The following is a 22,847-nucleotide window of genomic DNA, read 5'->3' as shown; positions in this document are numbered from 1 at the left end:
CAATTAAATTTCTATATACTAGCAGCTAACACATGAAACACATTAAACATCTATAATTGCTCAAAAATGAATTAATGAGATGTAAATGTAACAAAACACACATAGTACTTGTATGTTGAAAACTATAAAATGCTGATTTAAGAAATCAAAGAAAAGCTACATAAATGGACGTTTATGTTCTATTCACAGATTCAAAGATTCAACATAGTAAATATTTCATTTTTTTTCTTTTTTACTTTTAATATTTATTTATTTATTTATTTTTTCTTTTATTATTCATATGTGCATACAAGGCTTGGTTCATTTCTCCCCCCTGCCCCCACCCCCTCCCTTACCATCCACTCCGCCCCCTCCCTCTCCCCCCCACCCCCTCAATACCCAGCAGAAACTATTTTGCCCTTATTTCTAATTTTGTTGTAGAGAGAGTATAAGCAATAACAGGAAGGGACAAGGGTTTTTGCTGGTTGAGATAAGGATAGCTATACAGAGCATTGACTCACATTAATTTCCTGTGCGTGGGTGTTACCTTCTAGGTTAATTCTTTTTGATCTAATCTTTTCTCTAGTACCTGTTCCCCTTTTCCTGTTGGCCTCAGTTGCATTTAAGGTATCTGCTTTAGTTTCTCTGTGTTAAGGGCAACAAATGCTAGTTAACTTTTTAGGTGTCTTACCTATCCTCACCCCTCCCTTGTGTGCTCTCGCTTTTATCATCAACATAGTAAATATTTCAGTTCTTCATCAATTGATACACAGGTTTAATGCCTATCAAAATCTCAGCAAAAACTTTCGTGGATATACAGAAAATAATATTTTTATTTATATGGAAATTCAAGGGATATAGAATAAGGAAGACAATTTTGAAAAAAGAAAAAAGTAAATGAAATTTCTATGCACTCTGAGTACTTATAATATGGCTAAAACAGTCCAGGTGATAATTTCTAGGTAGTGCTGGCACAGAAATAGATACACAGATACATTAATCAACAGATACTGTCAGAGAAACAGAATTCAGAAAATATCCCATACAACTATGATCAATTAATTTTTGACATAGATCCAAAAGGCATCCAATGGTGTAAGGTCAATATTTTCAATAAAATGTACTAGAACTGAATATACACTGCCAAAAAATTATGTCTCATACCTTATTTAAAAATTAACTCAAAATGTATCACAGAATTAATTCTGAATCACAGGGCCATAACAATGAACATATATTTAAAAATGAAGGAGAGGATTATAAAACGAGTCCTGTTAGAGGATGGACACTGGTGGGAGAGGAAAGGGTGACTGGAGAGGGTAAAGGAACATGAACGTGGTTGATGTACTTTATATATTTATAACTAATAGAACAATGAAACCTTTTAAGTGGGGGGAGGGGATTAGGAAGAATTATAGTGAGGATGCTCCTAACCAAGGTACATTGCAAGCATATATGGAAATCTCACAAGGAAACCCCTCATATACAACTAATATATGCTAATAAAATGTTAAATTTTAAAAAGTTTAGATGAAAATATGAAAGAAAATCTTCAAGGTCTAAAGATTAGCAAAGAAAATCATAATCTGTTTTTTTTTAAAACAAGTAATGTAAACTTTATCAAATTTCACAACTTTTATGCAGCAAAAGTCCCCTTTAAGATGATGAAAAACAACATAAAATGGGAGAAATTGATAAAATAAATATCTAATAAATAATTTATATTTAGAATTATAAAGTACTTCCAACACTCAACAGTAAAAGGCAAATAATCCCGGCAGAAAATGAGGGCAAAACACAAAAAGACATTTCACTGTTGAGGATGTGTGGAGGGCAATTAAGCATATAAACAGAGGTTTACATCACTAGACACTGAGGAAATGAGAGTTTAGACCAAATTGAGATATTTAAATATCTATCAGAATGACTGAAATAAAAACTATTGACAATAACAAATGCTGGTGGGCAAATAGAGAAACTAGATCTCTCATTCATTGCCAGTAGGAATGTAAAATGGTATAGCAAATAGTTTGACAGATTTTTAGAGACCTAAACATTCACTTACTATATGACCAAGCAATTGTACTTCTGGGCATTTATCCATCTAAACGAAAAGTTATATTCACACAAAACAGTACACAGTCTTTTTTAATAACCCAACCCAGAAACAATCAAGATACCCTATAGTAAGTGACTAAACAAACACAGCAATGAAAAGAAGGAAACTATTAGCATACACACGTTGGGTAGATCTTAAGCACATATGTTTAAGCAAAAAGGAAGTCTCAGAAGGTCACATTCTGTATGGATCTATTATGTAATTTTCTTGAAATGACAAAGTCAGTCATGGATATAGATTAATGGCTGTTAAGAGTTGGGACTGGTGAGTGGAGGGTGGAGAAGAAGTGAATACAAAAGGGTATCAGAAGGGAGACCTGTGGGTGAATACAAAAGGGTATCAGGAGGGAGACCTGTGGGTGAATACAAAAGAGTAACAGGAGGGAGACCTGTATCTTGATTGTGGGTATGGTGATCACACCACAAAAGTCTATTCATGTTGTAAATGCCAATGATCTATACATACACATTACACTAATGTCACGTTTCTGGCTTGGCCATCTGGAGTACAGCAAAATCCTAACTGGGTCCCTGATTTCACCCTTTACTTCCTACTGTTTAACAATGTATTAAACTGGCAGATCACTTTACATATAAATTGGATAGAAACCCTCTGTCATCTCAGAGTCTTAGCCAACATCCTTACAGCACTCACTCCATCTGATGATAATTTCTTCTCTCTCTGTGTCTCTCTCTGTCCCTTTGTCTCTCTCTCTTTCTCTCAGTTGGCTGGTTTGCTCCTGTCCTGTACACCCAACAGGTTAGATCTTGGTCTCTAGGCCTTGGCATCTTATGGCCCCTCTTATCAGGAACACCCTTCTTACAGGTGTCATGTGGCTCAGTCCCTCACTTTCTTCTGGTCTCTACTCAGAAGTCACTTTCTCACAGACTTGTTTTCTTCTGACTACATTACAGTTATTATGCCCCTTCCATCCCGCCACTCAGACCCATCTGCTTCCAGCTGCGTGCCCTCTTTTATGCCTCTCCAGAGAATCTGTCCTTATTCAAGGTACTGTCACTGACACATTTAACCTTCTCCATCCAACTCCCCTCACTAGAATGACAGCCCCTCAAAAGCAAGGATTTTATGTTCTATTCACTATGGTTCCCCAGACTCACAAAAAATTTTTGGCATACAATATGTGCTCAATAAGTACTTTTGAATGAATTTCCATCACTATTACCAGATAAAGAGTGGCAAGTCTGCCATTATAGTTGACAATTTATTACACCATCATGTACTAGGATTATGGTGAAAATGATAATAGCAATAAACATTTATTTTTAAGGTGTTATTCTATGTCAGAAACTACACACACACACGCACACTCTTCAGAGAGTAAGACAGGAAGTATTTCACTGAGGAAAAGATTTGATGAACAAATATGGCCTGATGATGGCTTAATCTGGGTGATCTAAATTGGTATAGCATCATAGGAATAGCTGACATTTATTGAATACCAACAACGTGGTAACCACTTTGTGAAGAACTTGTATTATGACCTCTTCTCATTTTTATAACAACTTCATGTTGTTATTTTTCTTATGTCCCTTTTACAAACCAGTTTGCTGAGACTAAGAAGCCCGCTCAGCTCTTAGCCAAAGTGGTTGCGCCAGGGGATGAAGGCAGACTGAAATCCCAGCTTGTATCACTCACAGAACCTAATTCCAAACCAGTCCCCATGCTTAGCACTCTCTGTGCAGCATCTATTTAGGCCCCAAAAGAGGCAGAGATGAACCTGCACATGAGGCTCAGCTACAGAGCAGAGCCCACTCAAACTCAGGCTGGCCCACTCAAAACAGACATCACTCACTAGGTCACTCTCTCCATCCTGCCCAGCACTGAGATCCTCCCCACACCCCACAATCTTTTACTTTTCTCCAAGGACTTGACTGGTTACTGTTTTTGTTTGTTTCATGGGGAGGTTTTTCTTGTACATGTTTTTGTGCCTTCCTACTGCATCACACGCTCCACAAGAGCACGGTCAATCCTGAAGCATCCAGAGCAATTCCTGGCATACAGTAGGCACTCAATAATTTTTTTTGGCAGTACTGGGGTTTGAATTCAGGGATTTTGTGCTTACTAGTCAAGTGCTGCACCACTTGAGCCATGCCTCCAGACCTTTTTGCCTTGGTTATTTTTGAGATAAGGTCTAGCTTATTCCCTAGACCAGCCTGGACCACAATACTCCTGTTTCATTCCTCCCACTATAGCTGGGAGGGCAGGCAATCACTACCATTTCCAGCAGTTGGTTCAGATAGAGTCTCGTGAACTTTTTTTCCTAGGCTGCCCTCAAACCATGATATCCCAGTCTTGACCTCCCAACTAGCTAGGATTATTAATATCCAGCTAATTATTAGCACCCATCTAATTATTTTTCAATAAGTCTGGTTGATACTGTCTTTTAAGCAATGTTCACAAAGCTAGGTTCAGAAGCAATAATGTTTAAAGACAAGAGATGCCTAGATGAGCTCCTTGGTCCTTTTAGGTTTGAATATTCTGCATGAAAGGAAGCAGAAGTAAAGTAACCATTACAATATGATTTCTGGCCCAGGACTGGAGTTGAGCAGAGACTGTAGGTGGGTTGAATATACAGTCAATTTTCCAAGGATTAACCATGTGTAGATCAAATATATTCTGGGGGAAAAAACTATATCTGCAATGAAAATAATATACCAAGTATTTACACAACATTTCCATTGTTTCAGGTATTATAAGTCATCTAGAAATTATTTAAAGGATACAGGAGGATGCATGCAGTTTGTATAAGGGACTTGAGCAATCCATGGATTTGGGTATCTGTGGGGAATCCAAGAACCACTTTACCATAGACACTGAAGGCCAACTGTAATGCCAAAGAGCTAGGACCCTGAGTCAGTAGTGTTGGGAAGAGATGTCTTGAAGGACCCAGGAGTATCCTCAGTGAACAGTTTTTGTGCCAACCATCACCTATACGCCCTGCACATCAGTCAATGTCTGGGGACATTTTTGTTGCCACAACAGAGGCCTTGTTATAGGAGACTTGTCGGTAGAATCTAGGGGTACTGCTACATACCCTTCAATGCACAGAACATTCTGGGAAACAAAAAATTTTCTAGGTCACAATGTAATTAAGCACCAAGGCTGAGGAGCCTAGCTCCATAGCTTGGGAATACTCCCATAATGAGAGGAGAATTCCACTTCTAAGTGTGGTAGGCATGTTCATAGATACACCAGAAGTCTCCACAGAGGTGGGAACTTGTCCTCCCCAAGAGAAAGCCAGGCCACACTGCTGTGAGTAACCACACAGTCTTAATTGTAGAAAGCAATTACCTCCTGTTGTTGGAAGGACATTCCATAAATTGGAAATTGATTCTGAGAAGCCTAGGAGTAAACTGTAGAGAAAACAAAATAACACTCTCTAACTTTGATGTTCAGCCCTGAAAATGCACGACTGACTCCACCCTCATTTATTCTGGTGTGGGGAAGCTCAGTGTGGGGCTGCAAGGGTGATATGCACACCTGAACAACAATGGAGTCTGCTCTGAGGTCCCACATGAAAAATCAGCTGCTAATCAGGTATCACAGATACCCCTGTAATATCCTGTTGCATATGTCATCATGGCTGTGTGATCCCAATTATTTGAACTAATAGCAGGAAAATTAAGTTGACAATGCATTTCTGAGTATTTAGATACTTGGCATGCATGAAGAAAAGTGATTAGATTGCATTTTCTATCAAGTTTTGCAGTGCATACTTTCTCTGCACAGCCAAAGCAGAAGTGTTTCTAAAATATTTGGTAAATTTAGAACAATATCCAGAATTACTAACGAACATACCAAAAAAGGGGATAAATAAGATCCAGTTACACCAGAAAATCAATCTATAATGGCAGAAGGGGGAAGCATCCAATGAGATTATTAGACACCAAGGGCAGGGCCCTGGGTTTCCTGAACTCCTTAAGTATTTATTTTTATAACAATAGAACCAAATCTCAGTTCATTTCTACGCTACAAAGACATTTAATTGTAGATTTTATTTTGCCTTGTACTTTGTAGTAAAAGTAAAATGTGTGTGTGTGTATGCACGTGCATGGGTTTGCATTTGTAAGGACTGTCTAGGTAGCTATTCCAAGCCCTGTGTTGGTTAACAGCGAAGGTCTCAGCTTTCTCACTGCTCATGCCCTGAATGTCCCAGTATGAGGTTTCACATTCACAGCATTCTGTGACTCCACCCCTATGTGAGGGTCTCAGATCCTGACCTCTTCTCTTGGGAGAAGAGAAAGGAGAAGAAGCCTACAGTGGGGCTTGGCTCTCAAGAGGAACTTCAGGCGACAGAATGTGGAGGAAAAAGGAGTAAGTTCCCTGGGGAAGGAAGGGCTTTGCCAGGAATAGAACCCTCATGTTCAGTCTAAGAAAATGGTCAGTGCGCTGGAATGTGCTACAGAGCAGAAGTCTGAACTCTGTGGTGGAATCAGTAGAGTGTGTAAGTCTAAGGTGGAAGGACATCCCTGGAAAAGGCTCCTCCAGGGGAGGCCTTGGAGGAGAGGAGCTGTTAGAATCACCTGAACTTTTGCATCTGCAGCATCTGATTTGATAACTTCCTGTCACTTCTCATTCTCATTCATTCAGCATTTGTCATTAGGGACCACTGCCTTCTTCTCAGGGCTCTCCTCTTGGCTGGCTCTTCTGACAATGCGCTAAGCTGCTCCTGAACTTGTTATCCATGCTTCTTCCTTACTCTTTTTGTGGGCTGCCTTTGATTCTTTCCTCCTTGCCCTAAGTATAATTGATATTTTACCATATTCTTTCCTGTGAGTATTTTCTGAATGATATTTGATATAAAAAAATCACCTCTGCATTTGCTTGTCTGCATCTGCTGTACTAATTAATGCCTTTCTGGAAAACCACTTTTGTACATCAGGCTACTTGTTGAATTACTTCACACTGGTATTCCATCATAGACTCAAATTTAGTATGCCTAAACCCAGACAAAAGCCCCTCCTCTTCTTCTAAGCATGCCTCCTCCTCCTCTTAACTCTCATATTCTGTCTTCCTTACTAAATTTTCTAGCTTAAAATCAATTCTCAGTTCAGTACCTGTTGGCAAGCACCTGGGTACAGCAGCAAGATAAAGACATCAAAGAAAACACATTTCTGTCTTTTGATTCACCCTTCACACTTCTGTAAATATAACTTGAAGAATTAATGCAAAGAATTTAAAAAGTTACATCATAGAATTATTTTTAACCTTGAGGTAGCAGCTAACATAAAATTTGAGAAACCATTAATTAAAAACATTAAGAAATGTATGCTAACAGAAATATAGAAAAGCAAGATATAAATTGGGATTTGTAATGATTTAATCTATGAATATAAAAAGACCAGAAAAATACTAAAATAATGTTATTGCTTGGAAATAAGTAATCATATTGCTTTTTCATGCATGCTGTTTAAATTGAATTATACTTTCTTCCAAAGGAAATTTCTTTGTCTTCCTAGATGACTCCATCTTTCTTTAGTTTGGTACCAAGTTTCACATCTTAACTCATCAAATATTAGTTAAATCTATAATTCCATTTTGCTTTTTCTTTCACAACCTCATTCCACCTCTAGTGATTTTCAGACAGGACTATGATGCTGATCCCCCCGAGGTGAATTCTTTCAGTTGATCCATTCAACACTCCCTCTCAGCTTTTCTCCCTACTTGTCTACTTCAGTGGCTAGAAAGCCAAAAGCTCCACGTACCAGCCTAAAGGACATGTGACAGCCCTCTAAAGACTAAAGCACTGGCAGAAACCTATGCCAAATTCTAGGCACCCTTTTGCCTTGCTGAAGTTAGTGAAACATGAAAAATGCCAACTTGCCAAGAATGAGAAAAGAAAAGGTTGAAAGAGCCTGGATCCTTTACAGGATCATCATAGAAGCTGCCTCTGGCCTCTTTATATGAAAAAAATAGTCCTTATTTATAGCTATTTGTTTTGTTACTTGCAGCCTAACTCTTTGCTGACAAATACTTGACCCAGCTGTCATCCTGATGCTAGTCTCACATCATTCACTTCAGCTTACACTTTCTATAAAAGTAGAAAAAGTGGAAAGACTGGAAAATAATACTAGATTGACAATAAAGGACTGCTGACAGGCAAAAACAAAAAGCATGCAAAAAGTTTTAAGAGCATCTAGGTCCATTTAGTAAAGAGTTCATGAATTCTAACACATCAATAGCTACTTAGGTATCATTATCCATGTCACACTTATAGTGTGATAATGGGCTGCCCCCCGAAATATTCATTGTGCATTTAGTATAGGGTGGATATAATAAAATGGTGAGACAAGACCCCACTGTCACAGAGATTAGAGTTGAAATGAAAAGAAAATACAAGAATAAAATAATTATACAAGTAAAAAATTAAAATGTGTGGCGTGAATTATCAAATTAAACTGTGATTTTGTGAAGGAGAACCGGGCCCAGTCCATGTATTAGTGGGGTAAGGGATAGCAAGGAAGGTTTCCTCAAAAGACTAAAATTTGAACTAGCTAGAAGGATAAACCTGCTTTGTTGGAGAAATGGAAGGAGGAGTGGGTGGGAAGAGGGGAACAGCATTTGAGGAGGGTCATGGCATATGCGAAAGCTGTGAGGCTTGCAACAGATACAAAATCTGCAGAACTTGAAGGTCATAGTGGCCAGCCTTTATGTGCCTTTTTATTGTAATTCACCAAGAAAAGATGAAATTAAGTTCAATATATGCTGCTTAATAAAAAATTGGGTCTGGGGATAAACCTCTGTGGGAGAATGCATGCTTTGCATGTGTGAAGTCCTGGGTTCAATCCCCAACACTGTCAAAGTATAAGAAGAATCTCAAGAATGCCATTCAGTTTTAAATTGTTTCCACCTAATAAACAAAGTTAAAATGGCTTATTGCTGAAAATCATAAAAGTAATTTTTGTAAAAGAAAAAAAAAGTCAATCTGCACAAATTTTTAAGCATCTCCCAATTGAAAGGCACTATCCTTTGTTCTAGGGATATAAATACGATATTATAAATATTGCATATATTCTATGCAATAAGGGAGTTGGAAGAATTGAGGGAATCAAGGTAAACAATTACAGCTAAGTATAACACATTTCAATATGTTGGGGGGGGTCAGAATATGTGGACACCAAGAAACAAAAAATTAATTCACTCAGGGTTGGAATCATCTTGGAAATTAATTTATATCAGCATGTCATTATTAAATGAGTGAACTATGACAGAACATGCCCAAGAAACAAGCCAGAAAATCTAAACTCTGACAGATGTCAAAAGGTAATGGATCTGTTTAATGAAAATCAAACTGTGCAAGCCTATCTCAAAAACAGCTCTCAGAACTGGGCCACTCTCACTAGGCTTGAGTAATCTTTCAAATAACTAGATTTGAGAATAATTGAATTTGAGAGTTAAAAAGTTAAAGGAAATATTGAATTAGAACTGACTATACACACGGGTCAGGTTTAGACAGAAAGTAGAGATTTAATTTGTTTTTTGGTTGAGACACAAATAGAAAATACGCACTTCTTAAGAGTAAGCACTACTATCAGCCCTTTCATTCATTGTAGTCTATAAGCTTATCAGTAAAACAGACCAGAGACCTGGGTCTTTGCATTAATTCTGCCAACAATCAGCTCTATGAAAACATAGTTCTATCATTTCTCAAAGCCTCAGTCTGTAATGTCATCAGTAATGTCCTATGATTCTAAGAGTCACTCCAAAAATAATCACATATCATTCATTCGTTGTACTACTTTCACTGCATTTGACATTGGCCAATTGTTATTGTTAAAACTCAGGTGAATACAAAATCATTTTACCAACAACTTTCCAGATCACCACACAGCAGATTTTATAAATAACACTTTCAATTTACTGAAAACAACTTGATAAGTGTATAATGGTTGAAAATTTTGAAGCTACATAGAGCTAAATAGTAGTTCTAGGGTCTTGTGAAGACTATGTAGTCTCACTAAGTCAGAAATACATACAGAAAATTCAGGTAGAATACTTTTGATGAAAGCTACTCCATTCTCTTGGATACAGGAAACAAATAAAGAAAAACTTAAATCCCACAAACATTAGATACCTTTATAAGATGTCATTCTTATGAAGATAAATGAAACTCATGGGCCATTTCCATTGTAGGACCTATCTTTACACATCTTGGCCATTCTTATTCAAAGTGTTTGATAAAGTTGCTTAAAGTGAATAAGGAGTTATAATATGTGTGCCAAAAGAAGAGTTTGATAATTTAAAAAAAAATTGGAAATGGTTTTGTCACTAGATCCAAAAACTGACACACTAATTATATGCAGTGCTACATAATAATTCTAAGTGTAATTGCAGTATAATTTCTCTGACATGCAGTTACTATCCATCTCCATCATAATTATTATGCATAGATTATGTTACCTTTTTTTCTTGTTCTCCACTATCTCCTGGAGGTGCAAACATTCAAATATGTAGATTCCTTTTTAAATATATGGGGTCCTTCTCATTGAAGGACCACAGAAAATTAATAACAACAATGCTGATATTAATGCAACTACCTAATCTTCCGGAAATTCCACCGTGTAATACTTCTTAGCTTATTTTTATGAAAGTAATAATGTTGGGGAAGGGACACCTTCTTTATAACTTTTCTGTAAACCAAAATAATTTGTTCTGCTCTTTCCACGTCTCCTCCGACAGTAAGCGCATCCACACTTTTTTTTTTTTTTTCATTTTTCTTTTATTATTCATATGTGCATACAAGGCTTGGTTTATTTCTCCCCCCTGCCCCCACCCCCTCCCTTACCACCCACTCCACCCCCTCCCGCTCCCCCCCTCAATACCCAGCAGAAACTATTTTGCCCTTATCTCTAATTTTGTTGTAGAGAGAGTATAAGCAATAATAGGAAGGAACAAGGGGTTTTGCTGGTTGAGATAAGGATAGCTATACAGGGCATTGACTCACATTGATTTCCTGTGCGTGGGTGTTACCTTCTAGGTTAATTCTTTTTAATCTAACCTTTTCTCTAGTTCCTGGTCTCCTTTTCCTATTGGCCTCAGTTGCTTTAAGGTATCTGCTTTAGTTTCTCTGCATTAAGGGCAACAAATGCTAGCTAGTTTTTTAGGTGTCTTACCTATCCTCACCCCTCCCTTGTGTGCTCTCGCTTTTATCATGTGCTCATAGTCCAATCCCCTTGTTGTGTTTGCCCTTGATCTAATGTCCACATATGAGGGAGAACATACGATTTTTGGTCTTTTGGGCCAGGCTAACCTCACTCAGAATGATGTTCTCCAATTCCATCCATTTACCAGCGAATGATAACATTTCGTTCTTCTTCATGGCTGCATAAAATTCCATTGTGTATAGATACCACTTGGCCCAACACAAAGGCTCTAACAAATGTTGAGTGAGATGCCTTGTGCATTTTTCAATGGGACAGACCAGCCACACCACACACGTTTTTAAGGCCAATAACCACAGTCCTTTGAGCCCAAGTTTTCTGGGTGGATAACCACAGCTATAGGTCATCTCATCTCTTTTCCTATCCAGACCCACACCTGCTCCATAAAGTGTAATATTAATGTGATAAAGGCATGCTATGTTCTTTGATAAACATAAAACAAGATTATAATGTTTGGAAATGGATATTTGCCAGAAAGATGAAAAATAGATAAATTATGTAAGGATTTGTTAAGTTCTGAGACAGTTAATATTCTGTGTCAACTTGGTTAGACTATTGTGCCCAGTGATTGTGTCAAACACAAAGCTAGATGCTTCTGTGAGGGTATTCTTTGGCACTTACAAGCAGTTAGCTTTGAGTAAAGCAGAGTACTCTCCACAATGTGGGTGGGCCTCATTCAATTAGTTGTAGGCCTTAAGAGCAAAGACAGGTTTCCAAAGGAAGAAAGAATTCAGTCACTAGGCTACAACATAAAAATTCTATTGGAGCTTCCTGCCTTCAGATTCAAGGCTGCAACATCACCTCGTATCTTTATCTCTAGCCTGCCAGCTTGCTCAACAGATTTTAGACTTGCTAGGCCCCACAGTCATGTTAGCCAAATCTTTAAAATTAACCTCTCAACAGTTAGAAAGCTAGAAAGCTAACCTCTCCTCCCACCCTCAATCTCAATGGATAGATACATAGATGATAGATATACACAGACACATATACATATGTGTGTACACACACACACACACACACACACATATATATATATGTATCAGATCAGCTATTCATGTCTGTGGGTTCTATATGTACACACTTTTTATTCTTGTCATTATTCCCTAAACAACACAGCACAGCAACTATTTCATTGTATTAAATATTAAAAGTAATCTAGAATTGATTTAAAGTACACAGGGGGATGTTTGTAGGTTCTATGGAAATGCTATGCTGTTTTATATCAGAGACTCAAGTATACACACACACACACACACACACACACATATGTATATATTCTATTGGATCTCTTTATCTGAAAAAATCTGAATAATGCAAGTTTACTCTGAGAATTAAACATATTAGCTATTCCTTTTGAAAAAAATACTTTTAGCATTCTCTTTGGCATTAATAGCCTATATAAATCCCTTGGTTTTAGTTATTGAAAGCTTATTTTTACTATGACTTCCAGTTAATACTGTCCAATTTTCCTTCTTTTATAGGATATCACATTCAACAGAGTTCAGTCATTTTGTATGAATAAAGAAGAATAATCATATTCTCATGTGTAAATCTGGCAAAAAGTTTTTAAAGTAGTATGTATATTATAATGCTTTCAGTTATAAGACTGGTTTTAGGTCAGTTAAGCCTTAGGAAGCAGCTCATATAGAAAATATCTTCATATCTAAAAACACATTTTTAAAAATATTATTTTTATAAGCAGCAAGTGTATCACAATAACTACTTTTTAGGTCAAAGTTCTATTAAACTTATAAATTATGGGTTAAAAAATTTTTAAAGATTAATATCTGATAAAATATTGGAATTACAGGTGTCAAATTATTTTTAATTGTCCACAGAAATTTTGCAGCAGGCATCCTGAAGAAAGATAAGTCCCTTTCAGAGGCACTTGAAGGATGGGGTACTTACTAACTGCAGAGTCATAGGAAGTGGAGTTAGGCTCGCCTCTCATGAAGGGGTATGGGGACAGGTAAGCATGTGTGCAGTTCTTGGATGGTGGCTGATTGGCTAGGAAGAAGAGCAAAGCAATGGTTTTTATTACTAAGCAGCTCAATGATGACTCATTCTTAATGCAACAGAAATGCGGGAGCCCATGGGGTATATAAGAATAAACTGCTGGTTCCACCAACAAATTTGGAAAATTGTGATATGAGGGACAAAACTTCTTATGGAAAAGCACAGAGGACTAGCTAGAACATCTAGCTATATGAACATAGCTATATATCTAGCTAGATAGAACATCTAGCTATATGATATAATCTGATAGAATAAATGCAAATGTCTTTAGTATGACCTTAAAATTGAAGGCATGATGTTTCATTTATTTTCAAGAATCTTCCATTCCCTAACATAATGCTTAGCACACAGTTTGTATTCAAAAATAATTGTTTTAAAAATCTAATAAACCCAGTTATAACTTTGACAAACTCCAATTAATGGAGCATTTCTTCTATATTCACTTTATTTTCACTGAAAAGACATTAAAGTTAATGATTCAAATAAAATTTTAGGATCAGAAGAAGCCACAAGAACTTTTATGTTGTCAGAAAACTTAAAATTTTCATTATGTACACTTTAAGGCATAGTAAAACATTTTCCTTTTCTCTAAGTCTTTGACAAAATCTTCCTCTTGCAGTCTGACTTATTCCATTTTACCTGTCTAAATAATTTCCATTGGCAACTTGTATACCTACTTCTCCAACCCAAAATGTAATATAAGATGGTCTTCCAAGTGTCCTTCTCAAAAATGCTCCTTTTTCACTACTTTGTTCCCTTTCCATATGGCAACTTGCCATCAGCTTGTTTAAGTCTTCGGAGGCCTTACATTCTTACTACATAGTCCATAATCTTGACTACTGTGTAAATACATATTTTGATTTTTCACAGGAGTATTTAATAAGAAAACTAATCATTTTAACCTTCATTAAGCTTTAGGCCAATAAATAGTTCTTTCATTGTTGGAGACAATAAAATGATTACTACCTATTTTCAGTGAGTTGATTTTCAAAGATTAATACAGCTGAAATAATGTATCATAGTCTTATAAAGTTATTTAACTTCAAACGAGAACATTAAAGTTTCTATACCAGAATACAAACATCAAAAGCAAGGCGTTTCTTGATACTGCCTACAAACTTGGGTAAAGCCCAAATAAAAAAGCTTTCATCTGCTACTGCTGGTAATTAAGTTTCATTACACAAAAAGGATTTTTTTAAACTTTGAAGCTATGAATATAAAATAATATCTCTAGTTCTGGATTTTTTACACTTGAGATTTCAAGACTTTACAGCCAAAAAAGAACACTTGTTAGCAACACAGAAATAATAGACAGTTGAAAAGAAAATTCAATAGACGCTATCTGCTTTGTTTGTTAGAGACAGTGTATTTTAAGCACAAGTAGGGAAATAGCAGATACCTAAGTTTTGCTGTAAATATTCAAATTCCTATACCATGGTAGAAGGTAAAATAATTATTTTTACAGATTTCATAATAATTTTGAAGACATGGTATCGAGATTTTACAGAAAAGAAGGCAATACTATTACAAGTGATCTGTACTAAATAAGAAACTGTTTAATTTTTGTTTCAGAGGACAAGGGGCAAAATAAAGCCAAGTTGCACTTACTGTACCAGAACTTCCAGATGTTGGAGTCATTCTCTTCCAAAATCCCATTAAACCAACACCTCCAAAAGAATCCTTCATGGTGGAAAGTAACATTCTCTAGCTGCACAGAAGACAAATGAAAGAACTTGCCATCAGCCCAAGGAATGTAATCAAAATTACTACATCCAGGAAATTTTTAAATAAATGTCTTTTATCCCAACAATGATGACCTGTAGCTTCCTATACATTCCTTCTATGACGAATAGACACCCCACTGCTATTCTCTTATTTCAAGAGGAGGCAGAAGGCTGTCCTCATCACTACCAAGCACATCAATATTTTGAAGAAGAAACGCACATTCTGTTCACCTGAACACTTCCCTACTTCAGTCGCAAGAAGCCAATAATCTGATCCAAAAGCCACCAAAAACAGTAAAACTCCCAAAGCACCGAAGATAGCCCCAAAGAAGATAGCGATATTTAGTCTCATTTTCAACCCACTGGTTTCCTTTTAAATAAAACAAAAAATGTAAAATGACAATTAGCTTCTCAACAGCAACAAAAAATGAATATGATTTTTGAGTTGACAAGATCTTGTTGAGAGGCCTGTCTTAGCTCAGGTTTTGGTGGCTTCTCACTTACACTGGCCAGTGGATTCGTATTCCCTTTGCTCTCCCCTGGAGGGACTCCAGCCCAGCAGCTGAGAATGACTGACTATTTTAAGAAACTGATTGAGACACTGTCTTTCTCCCATGGGGATCAAAAAATAGCTGACCTTCCCCTGACTATAAAGAGGCATATTGGGAGCTGCCTCAGATTATCATTATTGCTGTTGGGATTGGGTAATCCATAGAAGCGGAAAGAAGAGAGAATGGTTATGAAGTCATTGACAGTATTGGCCCTAAACCTCAAGTCTGAACAAACTGCTCTTAGTCTAGAATAGCTAGGACAGCCTCAAAGACACTTGAGACTATTTGAAGATAAATAAACCACAACTATAAAGAACTGTAGATACTTCTCTGGAATATAATTGAAGTTATAATTAACCTCCTATCTTAATTCCTTGTGGACATTTTTGGGAGTTGAAAATAATATTTTGGTTCAGGTATATAACTTAGAAATTCAAACGTACACTTGAAAGGTCAAGAATATCTATGGTAATGCAATTCTTGTAAGCATAAAAAGGTACTTCATGCAGCCTACACTCGTTACGTAAAAATAGTATGTTCTACAGCAGCTTAAAGATCTTTACAAGTAATTCCAAGTAATCATCCTAAAAGTGAATGGATGAAAGTCTCAAAAACATTGTTTTCTAGATTAAGATGAAAGGACCTGGTCCACTCTTTCTTTTATCTTCACTGTGAATAACTAACTTCCCTAAAATGTGAGTCATTCTTAATGCCCATACAGACTGCACAATAGAAACAAATCTACATTTTCTTCAAGACTTATCTTTTTTGTAGTCCATTTGTTTGTTTTGTTTTCATGTTTGATTATGCCACTAAATATGCCAGAGAATATTTTTGAAGTATCTGTGCTATTTATATTCTCACACTGAACATTTGGTTATTGTCTTAATGTTTCTCAACATTAACATGGACTACTTAACCTTCTAATGAGGCCCCTCAACTCTACCAGCTTCCTTTGCCTCTTCTTTTGTTGGGTGGGATAAATTGTGAGGGTGGATTTTTTTTGAGAGATAAATCCTGAAGATGGATCTTTTTTTTTTTGAGGACCATAGGTATGTGCCATCACACCTGGCTTCTTTTTGAGATAGGGTCTCACTAACTTTTGCCAGACTGTCCTTGAACCTTGGTCCTCCTGTCTCCACCTCCCAAGTAGCTGGATTACAGGTGTGTACCACCACATCCAGCCTGGGAAGGAAATTAATTTATTTTGGTAGTGCTGGAGTTTGAGTCCAGGGACTTGAGCTTACTAGGCAGGTGCTTTACCACTTGAGTCATGCCCCCAGTCCTCTGAGATGGAAATTTCTGAATGCAACAAAGAAGTTGCACTTTTTACAGAGCACTACTATTATTTTTAACATTAGAGCACTATGAATCTAGATTTGACACATATTTATAGAAGGTGCATTACTTTTCTGCCCTGAGACAGACACCATGCTGTGTCCCAAGGTGGTGACAGTGAGTAGAGCAAGTTCTATAACCTCAGTGAGGAGGTATTCTCAGGTAACTTGAGTGCTCCATTCTTCACTTTGGAACTTGCACAGTTCTAAGGCAATGGACAAATGGTAAAATACCAGCTTTAACTCTAACTTCCAGAATTTCCTCTCTAGTGACAGTTTTAACCTTAGTTTCATATTATAATTTATGGTTCTTGTGTGATACACTCCTCACTGCCTCCCCAAGAAGGCTACGTCATAACCATTTTAGGGTATTTTTCACAGAGCTTCCATTCTTATACGATAAAAGAATAGTAAGTAATTATATGGGGAAAATAAGTGGTTCTATTTCTGTTTATTGTTGCATCCCAAGCACAGCACTGTAAGTAATTACTCATTAAAAATATATCAATCTTTCTGAGCTTGAATAGAATTGATCTGAACAGTGCCATCTGCTGGCCAGAAGTAAAATTTGCATTCATTTGTTGGAATTTTTTTTTTTTTATTATTTATATGTGCATACAAGGCTTGGGTCATTTCTCCCCCCTGCCCCCACCCCCTCCCTTACCACCCACTCCACCCCCTCCTTCTCCTCCCCACCCCCTCAATACCCAGCAGAAACTGGGTATTCTGCCCTTATTTCTAATTTTGTTGTAGAGAGAGTTAAGCAATAATAGGAAGGAACAAGGGTTTTTACTGGTTGAGATAAGGATAGCTATACAGGGAGTTGACTCACATTAATTTCCTGTGTGTGTGTATTACCTTCTAGGTTAATTCTTTTTGATCTAACCTTTTCTCTAGTTCCTGGTCCCCTTCTCTTATTGGCCTCAGTTGCTTTTAAGGTATCTGCTTTAGTTTCTCTGCGTTAAGGGCACATTTGTTGGAATTTTTACACAACTGTAGCAAGACTCCCAAGGCTCATTCACTTTATTAACTTAGTCAGCTTACTCTCCATTAAATTGAGATTTACTTATCCCAATAGTTGTATTACAAAAATATCTCACTTTCCAAAAGGGTCGGCTGTTCCAGCTGTTTGGTTTATTTCATAAAGAAAACTGTTAGTTCACTTCAGTGTATTAACTCTTCCATGAATTCATGCAGAGTCTGAGAAAGAAAAGGCTTCATTGTGATACTCATCCCAGTACCTGAACCAAAACTTACTCAGCAATGTTTTTACCTATTGACCCACTGAATACCTGCAAGGACCATGAAGTCATAAAGCCTGACTCTTTGACATTTGGAAGAATGTTCTATTGTGGCAAATCAGGAGACAGACAAAGGAGAAAGAAAAAGATTCCAGATTGCAGAAAGGAGAAGTCTTTTCTCAAGCAACACTCAGATGGCAGAATTTTTGTTTTAGGACAGCACTAATAACAGAAAAAAAACATAAAACCACATTATTTACAAAGAAAGCAAATAAGGTACTCTGTTCTGCTTTTCAAACCTTGTACTTATAATAGTAAAGTTCTATAGATAAGGTACTTTCTATCCTCTGATTTATTTCAGTATTGCCTTTGTCTTTCCTCCATGTTGAATATGCCCTCTGGGTAGGCTTTTTGGTATTTATTTAAAATTCAGAAAATTCCAGGCCATTATTGCATCAAATAAATGTTCTGTCTCTTCCTCCTTCTGGCACCTTGATATGCATAACTTGCACCTCTTGGAAATGTCCCACAACTCATGGATATCTCATTCTGCTTTTTTTAAAGCATTATTTTTTCTCTTTGCTTTTCAGTATGAGAATTTCCTATTTATCTGCCTTAACGCTCAGTGACTCTCTCCTTGGCTGGGTCCAAACTACAGGAGAGTCCATCAAAAGCAATCTGTATTTCTGCTGGTGTTCTTGAGTTTAACATTTCTGTTCTTTCTTGGAGTATCCTTCTGTCTGCTTACATCATCTTTTTGTTCTTGTATATCATCTACTTTTCCATTAGAGCCATTAACATATTAGACATAGTTATTTTAAATTACCTGTCTGATGATTCCAAGACCTTCGTCATTTCTAAGTCTGGGTCTAATGTTTGATTGTTCTCTGTTCAGTCTCTTTTCTCTTGTTTTAGTTTGCACCGTAATTTTGTTGATGAAATTATGTAGTTGGTGATAGGATCTCAGTTAGTTAAATTTTTGTGAGGTTTCATGTCAAATCGGGGTAAGAGCTAGGCCATTTTTAATATTTTCATAGTTGGAGGTGCCAGGGACTTCAGTTTCCTCTATATCCCTTCATTTTTTTGTTTTGTTTTTTCCTGTACTGCTGCCTGAGGGTTTCCCCAGAATCTCCGTCTTAGTTTTTTGTTTGCACCCCTCATAGTTATTATTCTCTATCATTGTTCTGGAGTCCTGTTGGTATTTTAATAAAGTATCCAGAAAGGAAAATGTTCTACAATCTTAACATTAACTTTCAGTATTTTAATGGGTTTAGCTCCTTAGGATGAGCCATGTCAAAGCATTTCTTAGTATAGTTTTCCTTCCCTTATGTGACATAAAGGGTTAGAGAAGGACCAAGTTGTGGAAATTCTCTCTTCCCAGGTCAGATAAGACTAAGATTCTGATATAATAGTTTCCCCAGAACAGTAGACCTATATTATGGAGAATGTCTGAGTATATTTCAAAATGATTAATTTACCCCTTGGTATATTTACAAATGATTACTTTTCTCTTCCTTCTGCTGGAAATGAGATTTTTCTCAGATCTTCATTATAAAGACCTTGTGAAGTTCCTGGCAGTGAAACACTTGAAAGTGAGAAGGCATCTTTAAGATGGATCCCACTCCAGGAGTACTTATCTCTCGTATTAGTCCATATTGAGCCTCCAACAATTCATCACAATCACTGTCAAAGTGTTTTTACCAGATGGTAGTTTCAGCAAGCTATCTTGACTGCAATTCTCCATGTTAATCTCTCCCCAAATTTCCTGTGACTCCAAGTCCTTGATTGAATGATGAAAAACTGTTGGTTTTCAATAAGCCTATATATTTTTTCTTGTTGTAGGAATTGGTATGCAACTTCCAAGCCCTTTTCATGTTGAAACAGAAACCAGAAATCCTCTAATTTTTTTAAATGAAAGGAGTCATACAGCATGTATTCCTTTTTTACATCTGGCTTCTCACTCTGCGTAACTATGTTGAGTCATCCATGTTGTTACAGAAATCCATTACTCATGGTTTTCATTGGTAAGTAGTATTTGATTGTATCAATCTACCACATTTATTCATCAATTCACTTGTCAATGGATATTTGGGTTGTTTGCAGCTTGGGGTTATTACAAACAAAACTCATATAGACATTTATGCATATAAAACCTTGTTTACATATATTCCCTCAAATCTCTGATAAACATACCTGAGTGTATTAGCTGGTCATATAATAGGCGCATATGTAATAATTTAACTTTCTAAGAAACTTCCAATCACTTTTCCTAAGTGGTTAGGAATTATAATTTCATATCCCACAAACTCTTGGTAAAATCTTTTAATCTTTAACAAGTAAAATGACAAGATGTCAATGTGGCATGCTAGAAATAAGAATGACTGTCTTAATAATATTCTGTCTTCTAGTTCGTGATTATGTTTCCATTTTTTTTTCCACTTACCGTATTTCTCAGCAATGTTTTGCAGCTTTCAGGGCACAGATGTGTATTGTGTCTTCCATTTGATCTTACCCCATTTAAAAACTAAGTTATCCTGCTATAATTTTATGGATGCATAGAAGAAGACATGAGACTGCACGAACAGAGACAAAAGACATTATTACTTGTGACAAAACAAACAGCATAAACACCAGCATATTTGTGTTAGTTTCCCTTTCCAGTACATCCTGTAGGCAGAATGTAGTAGACTCCTATAGATGCTACATAAGCAATGCTTTGCACACTGCATGGGGTACCCATCACTATGTAAACAGTAAGTAAGCTTTCTTCTTGACAAATTTGGAGGTATTACCTCATCTTTCAAGGTTATGAGATGTATAATTATCACTGAAGAATGGTGCAAATAAAAGAATGGTCATATATCTGCCATGAACAGACTCAAGAAGGATTGTCTCTGCACATTTTTGGTCATAGTCATCCCTATTTACATTTTAAAGCGGTTTTGTTCTTAAAATCCACTTTCTGACAGCACATTTGAATAAACTTGTGTATTCATCTTGTAATCTACAGTTTCACCTCACTTTATCAATGGTGGTAGTTTCCTTAGAATTTTCTACATAGATGACCATTTAGTCTGTGAACAACGGCAGTTTTACGTCTTCCTTTCAAATTGAAATCTTGTATATATTTATCTGGCCTATTTTACTCAGCTGGGGAAGTGACAAAACTCACTGGGAAGCCACCAGCTGGGATGCCAAGTCCATTGGAACCACATGTTGGGGAATTTGAATGGGAAGCCAGCTAGGATGCCTGTGAAATGTGCTGCATGGATACCACTGAAACCCACTGGGGATTAAGGGCCCGTAGGCATCCTGCACTCTTCTGGCTGACACATCACACAGAAGCAAAAGGAAGACTATGAGGTGAAGACCCTTCCTCATGCAATGACCTGCAACACCATCTGTTGACGAAGCTCAGCACCCTGCCATTCAGCGAAGGATAAATGTTTACAAGGTCCAGCTCCAGGATCACAAAGCAGGGCAGTGATGGGTGCATGCGGAGCTAAGAATAATAAATTGATAATTGGCAGCCTACTCTTTGGCAACTCAGTTTCTAAATGCATCCTTCTAGTCACCTTTCAATGTTATAAAGCAAAAATCCCAGTTCTGTGTTTCTACCTTACAAAAGCAAATAGTCTCAATAGTTGTACTCATTGATGACTATGTTTATTATTCTGACTGAATATTCTGTTACTTAAATACTAAATTGTACAATTAAGTTCCAATTACTTGAATATAAAATTATATTTGGAAGGAGCCAGGAGAAAATGTTTAGCATATAAGCAGACATGTATAACAACCATACAGAAAATATGCAAAGATTCTACAATCCTGTACATGAGATCATCGTTATCTATGTTACACTGTGAACTTCAACCCAGGGTCACACTTGCTAGGGAAGTGGTCTACCACTTGAACGTCAACCAAGCCCTTTTGTTTTCTATTTTGTTTTTGAGATAGTGTTTCACTAACTATGCCCTGGCTGGCCTGTAACTCCTGCCCCCACCTCCAGGTAGCTGGATGGCACATGGTTTCTATTACACCTGCTTTCTATAGCTTCATTCTTTTGATACCTATTTCACATTTCTCTGGCGATGGTCAGACAAAATATCACTTGGTTGGCATCAGTTAATTCATGGAGTGATGCAAGCCTTTGCTTATGAAGGATGCGATTCTTCAATAGTTCTGCCTTTTTATTTGTATGTTTTTGTAGCTTTCTAAATGTTGTGCTCCTTGCCTTTATTGTTTAACATCAGCTCAATGTCATCTTGATAATCATATTCAATTACCCTAGATAGTACAGCTGACTCTTTCTTCCCAGTTACCCAAGTGGTGGTCTCATCTTCTAATTTAATAGAACCTTTGTTGTGCCTCCTGGTGTTAACACTGCCACCCTGGGAGCTAAGATATCCAAACTAGCAGAACTCAAGTTGTTAAGTTGGGATGTAATTATTCTTCAGTGAATTATTAACTGTAATACTAAATCACTGCTATTTTCATCCCTTGATTCTCAAGCTCATGTATTCTGGCTATGGAAAAGACAGCACCATAATTGATCTCTAATTCAAAGCATATTGTATATGCTGAGAACACAAGACAACTCCATCTTTTTAGGGCATCATCTCCATCTGGCACTCTGAGCTGTCAGTAAGCCATTCCTCCAATTAGGCCAGTCTCTTCTACATGATGATGAATGTT

General features: G+C 36.9%; 1 protein-coding gene across 3 annotated transcripts in view; it reads right to left on the bottom strand.

The window, feature by feature from the left end:
* The window catches only part of Tmem182 (transmembrane protein 182), a 56,655-nt gene extending 41,139 nt beyond the window's left edge, over positions 1-15,516 (bottom strand). For 2 of the 3 annotated variants that reach the window (XM_074050460.1, XM_020157390.2), the window contains exons 1-3: positions 15,241-15,516; positions 14,905-15,004; positions 13,189-13,287 (exon numbers count right to left, since the gene is read on the bottom strand). In XM_074050460.1, the coding sequence (XP_073906561.1) occupies positions 13,189-13,287; positions 14,905-15,004; positions 15,241-15,372 (331 nt within the window). In that variant the 5' untranslated portion in view covers positions 15,373-15,516. Of the gene's footprint in view, positions 1-13,188; positions 13,288-14,904; positions 15,005-15,113; positions 15,221-15,240 lie in introns of those variants that run through there. The other variant, XM_074050461.1, reaches the window with a different exon arrangement.
* Positions 15,517-22,847: the final 7,331 nt, after the last annotated feature.

This window comes from Castor canadensis, chromosome 12, assembly GCF_047511655.1.
Source record: "Castor canadensis chromosome 12, mCasCan1.hap1v2, whole genome shotgun sequence".
NCBI lineage: Eukaryota > Metazoa > Chordata > Mammalia > Rodentia > Castoridae > Castor > Castor canadensis.
Note: the sequence above shows the minus strand (reverse complement) of the source record. Positions and strands in the feature narration are given on the sequence as shown.